The sequence below is a fragment of the Tenebrio molitor genome, chromosome 2 (assembly GCF_963966145.1).
Source record: "Tenebrio molitor chromosome 2, icTenMoli1.1, whole genome shotgun sequence".
Lineage (NCBI taxonomy): Eukaryota > Metazoa > Arthropoda > Insecta > Coleoptera > Tenebrionidae > Tenebrio > Tenebrio molitor.
In genome coordinates this window covers 9,695,500-9,704,417 of record NC_091047.1, presented here as the reverse complement: position 1 = coordinate 9,704,417, position 8,918 = coordinate 9,695,500, and the positions used below count along the sequence as shown (strand labels likewise).

Genomic DNA, 8,918 nt, shown 5'->3' with positions numbered 1-8,918 from the left:
GAATAAATTAATATTTGATTAAATATTATCTTAAATTTTCTATAGTACCTAATACCAATTTTTTTAACGAATAACAAAACCCTTTTCTTGGTATTAATTTGATGAATCAAGCATCAGAGACTCTTTATAATTTACTAGATACATTTACAATGTAACTTTTTCCAAATTTGCAACAAATTGTCCAAACATAAAACCAGTCTCAATGTACTCGTAGATTTATCCTTACTTCTCTTTAGCAGTGTCAAATATTGAACAAGATTTTATCGTAACAAATCCTCTGTTCTCCAAACACTTCCACACTTGAAAACTTTGACAAAGTTTTTGCATACTCACCAACTCTCCACAAGATCTCTAAGTTCTGTCCTTCCTCAAATCCACTCATCTTAATGTGTACCTATCTCTTTTATACAGAGTATTTCACTAGTGATAATGAGCCCGGCGGAATTGAAAATGCAACCCACAATACATTTTCAAAGTTAATGTCGCTATTTTAAATATCTTATTGTTTTAAAATGAAATTATGAATTCACGATGGCTTTACTTCCAATAATTTTATTTGTCAAAACTGACATTTACAACAAAAATGGTTCCATTTAACCAAGCGAATTACGTTTATGTCAAAACTGCACAGGTAACTTTGCAGATGTATTGTGGGTTGCATTGTCAATTCCGTCGAGCTCATATCACTCCTGAAATAGATACCCTATATGTATATGGTAAAATTAAATATTCTATTTCAAAAAAATTAAAAAATATATGAGATAATACGGCTTCATTAGAGATTAAGAATAAAATTAACTTTTGTATTTATTGAAATATTTTTGCTTCTTCTTTACAATAACGTTTGAGATTTTACTATTTTCCATTTGTTCGAATAGTGAACCACCTGACCAGTCTTCCAATTAATTAAACTCGTAATTGTAATAATCATTTTTAGCAGCAACGCATATTTAACGCGTTAATTATGAGAGGTGTAGGTTGGAATCAACATTTTCAGCGACCAAAAGTTATTCATAAAATGCAAATTTATTGCTGTAAATGTGGTATTCATGTCGTCAACTCACTGTATCGTTACACCTAGTTCACCAAGTAATCAATTTGTACAGATCGGGAAAAAAATGCAGCCGTGGCAAGTCGTCACATCCAATTAGGGGAGGTACAAGCCAACATGAAGCTCTTTTGATTGTATCGTTTGGTAGACTGAATCCAACGGCTCGTTTATTTCAGCAACGTCTGTTAAATTCAGACAATAAAAAATTGACAACACTTCAAAAATTAGATCTGGAAAATCCAATTATTCTGTGTATGTCTCAGGTGGGGATGAATAGAAACTTTTTTATGTCTGGCGAGAATACGCCAGTACGAGAGTAACTATGTTATCACCTATGTTATAATTAATTCTGAAATAAAGAGATTTTATTATGGAGGTCACTAAATGAAATGCACTGAAAGGGTACAATCTTGAATTGTTGAGTTTTCTTATTTTAGAAATTTAGAATAAATGATTTGTAGAAGGAAAAGAATAACGAAATATTCATATCCAAGCACGGACAGGCAGTACGCATTAAACAATTCAAGCTATTATTTATTGATAATTCTTTCTTAAGTTCCTGTGACAGGTACCGTTGTTAAACATAAGGCAACTAATTACAGTCATCATTACAAGTTTTTTTCCAATATCTATAATATTCGTAAACAGTTCAAAATTGGTAGCAACAACTTTTCGAAAGTTTAATCACATCTCTGTTACAGGTTTATTATAAATGACTGTAGTTCAAGTAGGCGTAAAAACTGAATGTAAAATTTATGGTTGCCGCTCCATATAAAAAACATCAAAATGATGTTAATAAGTGAGTACACACCGTTCACACACAGGAGTTAAACTGGGTGCAAAACAACTCAATATTCTTAGATTTAATCGTTAATTTAGAAAGAAATGAATAGAATTTTCATCACCGCACTTTTCACTTAAAAAATGACGGTGACAGCGACAAAAATGACAGTTCACATGAAAGCGGCAAAAATTTTATAACATGGGCATGGCCTGCTTCTACTACAATCATTTATGATAACCCTGTAGAATTCATTAGACATTAAATCTATTCATTCTATTAAATCTATTTAGTCAGTAAACATACTTTCAGAGAGATATTTTATTTTTGAAATAAATTTTAAGTGTAGTCTGTTTTTTTTTTTAATCAAAGAACCACAACACCGCAATTTGCACCCAAATTAGAGCTGGCAATGTTGTACACTTTTTGTACACTGCTATTGTCATTTCAAAAAGTGTCAATGTAAATGCACCTTTACTGTCATTATGGTTGATATTTTCAAAAAAACTGTCAAATTAACTTAAGCTTGCTTATGAGTAGCTAAGGTATGGTTTAGAAATTTTGACAACTGAATGACACATCTGCCCAGTTTTCCGTGTCCCCAATAGTATTAGTAGCGCAGCATGTTAATTAAGTTAATAGCAACTAATGACAACCAATTTGAGAGTTTAATAAATGTCTCACTTTGCGAGGCATTTTTAGTTTTTACTGACACATTCAAATTTTAAATGCGAGTTTGCGTATTTTCAAGAACATTAAAAATGACAGGCATTGGCAGAAAGTAGCCAATAGATATAAAATTCTCTAAATTTAGTAAAATTTTATTATTGCAAACCTAAATCAATAGGTCGTGGTTCTTTGTTAAAAAACAGACTATACCGGGACATTTTTTTAACTCTGAACATAGTCCATACTACTTACTTATTCCCTATTAAAAAACACAAATCAAACGCATTGTGAGTTGCTATGCAACCAACTATACCGAACACCAGAGATTTTGAAATAATGTTAAAAATTGTTCCGATTGATGGAATTGGTCTATCATGTGTTGCATTGGAAATGTCACGCACATTTCTAATGCTCTGATTGGCATAGAATAACTGCATTATGTGTATTTCTTCTTCAACAACAACTTGACCATTTTGTTAATCTGTCAAATACTTATTTTCGTTACCTTGGTTACGTGATTACATACATGCATTGACCTGTGTTTTTTAAAACTGAACATAGGGAATAAGTATGGGCTATGTTCAATGTTAAAAAAATGTCCCGGTATGTAAGTGTATACAGGGTTAGTGACGAGAGACTTCCGATGAACATTTCGTTACATGCAACCGAAACTACAATTTTCAATGGTTTTTAGCTTCCTACATTTATAAAAAGTAATACTTAAATCAACGATTGCTGGCAGAATACAGTGAGAATATAGAAAAATTGAAAAAACATATTTTCCCTGCTTCAATTCAAAGTTACAGGATGTTAAAGTTAGAAATTTTTAACCGAAAATGTTTTTGAAAAAAAAGCTTTTTTGTTCCATCAATTCATCATTCAATTGCGATAACATTCACTAATTAAATAATTTTTTTTAGTCTTTTTGCTTTTTTTGAAAACCCAAATTTTAAATTTTTGATTAAATCTTAGTCAATTAATCATGTGCTCGTAAATGTCAACAAAAAAAAATCAAAATTTGGAAAAATAAGAAAAAACAAAAAAGCATCAGGACAATATTTGTATTATTTTTTTCACGTTCTTCTAACTCTACTTTATACGATTACAAGTAGTTGGTGCGGTCGTTTTGAAACACCCTGTATGTTGTGATACTTTACACCGAAGTTTCAAAAGTATTAATCTTATTACCATATTTTTAAAATCATTTAAATCGCGTTGATTAACATTTTTGTAACGAACAACATTTTTTTTTTGCCTTTTTTAATTTTTGTTTTGTTTGGTGGTGTAGAAACAGAAACAGTGTACTCAGTTTTATGTTTATTTTAGTGAAAGATAAAAAATTGGTAAAATATGTAAACCACTTGTTGTAATTAGTGTCATAAGGGTCAAAGGACCTGTGTAAGCGTGTTACAGGTGGCTTCTCACCAAAATAGGTTAGGTCTGTTTATTTGCAACGTGTTTGAGACCAGCGGGAGATTTTCTGAAGCGATTTAATTAAGTTTCATGTCAGTTCATCCGGCCGTATCTTCCGAATTGCATTTAGAAACTTTAAGTTGATTTTAAAAAGCCTTCGTTTGTTCTTGCGCTAGTGGAAGTGTTACATTATGGAAGCGTCTTCCATTATGGACGTACGTTAGTTAGACAAGTAGATATCTTTCTCCCAGTCTTAGCCCGGTCTCTAGACTTCCGAAGGGATTAGAAGAATCTATCTGCTCTCTGCACTCCTGAGGATTGCTCCGGGAGCGGCGCTGCCAACAGACGACACAGAAATCCGCAAACGTGTGCCGAATACATCCATCACTTAGTGTAAATGTGTCAAACTAGGAATTTTGCCTTAACTTTGGATGAGGGCGAACACAACAGTCGCCGAATAAAACATTGCATCTTCAATAATGCACGGCTGTCCGTCGTAATCGCGGCCCTCGATGGCCGATCGAAGTCCGGACCGATTCCGGGGAGGAAAAATGATAAGACGCCGCAGTCTGCGTAATTTGGTTGGGCTAACGAAGCAAGATATAATCAAATTCTAGCCCGAAAATGTACACATACGTGTACAAAGCTCATGTTAACCGAGTTATTTAGCATCTGTAATGAATAAGATGAGTCGGGCATGCAAATTACAACAAACAGGCGGGCACAAAATAAAAACAAAAAATGTCACAGTTTCCTACCTTGTTTTTCACAAACGAATGCCATTATAAATCAGGCCTTTTTAAAATTCTGTTCAGGATGTTTTTTTGCATAGATGTCATCGATGCCGGATTCCAAACGCGACCGGATCGGCCAGGTTTGTGTTTCATTAAAAAATAGACTGGGATAAAAAACGTATAATCATTTATTAACAATTACTGTACTAGTACATTCATTCTTACAACTGCAGGAATGTTGAAATACAAATTTTACAAAATAACAGTTCAAACAAATTTCGTCGGAAATATATAAAAATAGGGCCGTCACGTTACACCGAACTTAATTAATTTTTTTATCTCGTGAAATATATTCATCCGTGATTTATCCGCGGGCGATGCGTCCGTTATTATGACAGCGGTATTTTTATAAATTTTATACATTCAAAAAATGATCAAACATTTCTCTTTGGAACAGAAACACACTGAATTCGATGTGGTCTCTAAAGCTACGGAACTTGGAAATGATGCCATACATTATTTTTTAGGTAATAATAAGTATATTTTCCTTTGATTGTTACAATGTTATTTACAGGTTTTCCTAAACGATACTGACAAATATTAATTGTAACGAAAATTGCTCTGCGATTTTCATTGCCACCTCCAGAAACTAAAATAAAATCCTGCAAAAGAATAATAAGAAAATCTTACAAAATTTTAATTGATTCCCTGGAACGACGTTTTATTGACTTCAGAAAAAATAAATTCTAAGAAAATATTATTTTGTAATTTAGTGGTGTTTCTAATATTTTATTGACCTCATACATGAATTACGAGTACATTCTAAGCTGTTTTTAATTTTCATTCTTGCTGTGCTTTAATAATTAAATAGAATGCAAACTTGCATTGCAGGATATTTGTGATTCAAAAAACCCAAACATAAAAAGTATATTTTCTTTTCTAGCAGTGCTTGTTTCTTCCCTAAAAAATGACTTGCTTGAAAGCTTATTTGCAGCAGTTGAGTTCAGTTTTATTTTAGTTTTCTAAACAGGAAAGAAAACGTTTAATCGTATCATCCTGCTTATGAGCCTTGAATTTAAAGGGATAATAGTTGTGATAATCATTGTAGGATTGTAAAGACACCAATACCCTTATTAAAATGACAAAATGCAGTAGATATTTCAAGATTAGTAACGGGTGACTATTAAAATTTTCACTTGGAGTTGGCTGTGAACGAGTTTTTATTTTTTCTGTTACTTTAGACACACGCAAGAACGAACGACAAATGTCAGTCAGTACAATTGAAACATAACCAAATTAAGAGAAAAAACATTTATTGAAATGTCAAACTTGTCAGTGTCTAAGGTGCAACGGAAAACAAAGAATGATCCATAGCCAACCCTAAGTGAAAATTTTAATAGTCACCCGTTATTTACTTGGTGAAATGCACATTTTTTTTTTCATTATAAGACATTAGAGCAGGCAATAAAAGCAAAGAAAATTGACAAAACTAGTTGCAAAAGTAGAAGTTTTGAGGTGTCATTCCTAATGCAAGGTATTTCACGAGTGATAATGAACCCGACGGAATTGAAAATGCAACACACAATACATTTGGAAGCAAAAGGTGGACATTTACCGCGTTTATATTCAGCGTTACCTTCCAAATGTATTGTGGGTTGCATTTTTTAATCCGTCGGGCTCATTATCACTCGTATACTTATACCCTGTACAAGTAATTCTGAAATCCCTGACCCGTTTTAATTGGAATTTTTACAAATAACAAACTGATTTTGTATTATAGTGCTTCTGCTTACAAGAAATTTTCTATTCTCTATTTTTTCTTAGAAACTTCAATTCGAAAACATTCAGAACAACACTTTTACTATTATAATTTCCTGAGGATTTTACTAGTTTACAATTTGAATTTATGGATATCAATAAAAACAAAGGAAATTTTCTTTACTTGGCTTAAAACGTTGGAGTGGCAAGTCTAAAAAGACAAAGTACATTCAGATTGCATTTAATTGAAGTTAGCAGTGTTGCCTAAACCTATAACAATAAAGTCAAAAGGGCCAAATAGTTTCATAACATTAGCGAAATTCACTGAGAGTGACAGGAAGTGTTATGTTGCACGGTAACTTGAATTACCTACTCTATCATTTAACTTTGTTCAGACTAATAAACTGGTAAAATAGTATTTGGTTTGTCAAAGTTAAAATTATCTCAAACAATATTCATTAGAGTGGAAGTTAATAAATGTAGGTACTTTAATTATTTATTTGTGAGGGAAAAAGTGTATAAAACTGTGTTTAAATGCTAACAACCGTAAACAGAGAGTCAAAGCATATTTTTAAGCGGCTTCATTAAAGTCAATACAATTTAAGTTTGATGAATACGTGGGCATTAAAAAGTTGACGCACAGAATTTTATTAATCTATAAATTGGTGGGCAAGCAGACTTTGTAAATCAATTCGAAGTTGTTACGAAGTCATAAAATCTCAATGACTTTCCTTTTCCCTTACTACAGTCTTACAAATGCCGCAAGAATTGATGATTGGAATCGATTACTGGATGTTTCGGTGTCAATGAAAATCGCATTTTTGGAGGAAACGTGGCACATTTTCATTAAATGTAAATTTATCACCCACTGAAAAATAAACACCGGGATCTCCTTCAAGGTAGCTAGAGAACGAAAAGTACAATCTTGATCCAACGTCTACCTAAAGTATAAATTTTCACGTTGTCGGTTATTCTATATAATATTTACATATAACGACCATAAATTTCCAGAACTTCATAATACAAAATTTGTTTTTTCCCTTATGTTACAAGTGTGAACATTCAGTATGGATTTCACGTCATATACAGCATGTGTAAATAAATGTAAACAAGTTTGTCGACTTATTACAAAAAAGAATATTCACACTTGGTCCTTGGAGCACGTTCGGGAAATCGTCAACTGCGATCAATTTCCTGAAAGCACCGAGCGTCGAAACGAACATAATTCAGGAGAAGTAAACGCAATTTTGAGCAATTCAGGTGTAGAGGATTAATAGCGAAACGAATGAAACACCGTAACATCTGTACAAAAGAATTATCCCAATCAATTTTACTCTGTGAACCCAAATTACGAAATTTTGCTATAATTATTACACTACAATTATTGCACCGCATATTACATAGTTAAAATTTAACGGTAATCACACTTATTTGGCATTATCATACACAATTAATAATTGCGTCGTATCCGGTGGGTAGAAGTTTTTTGTTATTATTATCATATAGAGATCACGCAATCCTTTCTGAAACCATCTTGAGTTTATCACGATTTGTTTAAACACTATCACTTTAAAATAATTTTACAAGTCTTCGATCTTACATTTACTGGGACTTTCTCAACCAAGCGTGTAAGTGGACATAGAACGAACAAATCAGTGTTAGAATATTGGGGATGATGAATCGCTCGCCTCCGTTGATGAAGAAAATCCCTGCAACAAGAGTAAGTGGTGAGGATTTTCTCGGGGGTGGTGAGCTGGGGGTCCACTAGCAGTAATGTCAGACATTTATTGCGAGTGTTATGTCGAGTCTCTGTGGCCATGTCACAGGGCAAGTTTACAAGTTGCATTTGTTTTACAATCTTACTACTTAAATCTGCATGCTGGAGACAAAAAATTATCTAAACTGGAATAGTTTTAGACCACGTAACACATATGTAACTTTGAACGAAAAATAAAATAAAAGAGACAATACATTATTTATTACAATTTTCGAAACGATTTTATTAATGAAAGTGGTTATTGGGAACATATCAGGACAATATGATCAGTTTCTTGTTTTCTTTGTTCAAAATTTATTTGTTCGATGCCTCCCTAGAAAGTGAATCTGTATCCATTGTGACCAGTGGGTGAAGGTTTCTCTTTCGTTCACTTGACTTTCGCTCATCGTTTTTCGATCACTGTCTTTCACTCACACCAGTAAGTTGCTAAGCAACATAGGTCCATTATTTTATTGAGATGCCGTTGCATTGCATCCAATTGAACTAGGTGTTTGCGTTGCAAACTAATTATTGGCCCCATCTTCTTTAATAAAACTACTAACACTCAAAGAGACCAAAGATTCATTAAACCGTTTATAAATCAACTGAAAAATATGGAACTAACAAACGGCTATTTCCAGCACCAACAGTAATTAATTATTTAGAGAAGTTCTTCCCACGCCGACAGTGTTTTTCAATAATTTAGTTCATGGTTCATAGTTCACTGCTGTTTGTTGGAAGTTGGGCATCATTTTG

General features: G+C 32.9%; 1 protein-coding gene across 2 annotated transcripts in view; it reads right to left on the bottom strand.

Moving 5' to 3' along the window:
• Positions 1 to 4,818: 4,818 nt before the first annotated feature.
• Positions 4,819 to 8,918, bottom strand: part of LOC138123145 (uncharacterized) — a 242,627-nt gene continuing 238,527 nt past the window's right edge. For both annotated transcript variants that reach the window (XM_069037700.1, XM_069037699.1), the window contains exon 7: positions 4,819 to 8,115. In XM_069037700.1, coding sequence (XP_068893801.1) covers positions 8,009 to 8,115 — 107 coding nt within the window. In that variant the 3' untranslated portion in view covers positions 4,819 to 8,008. The remainder of the gene's footprint in view (positions 8,116 to 8,918) is intronic.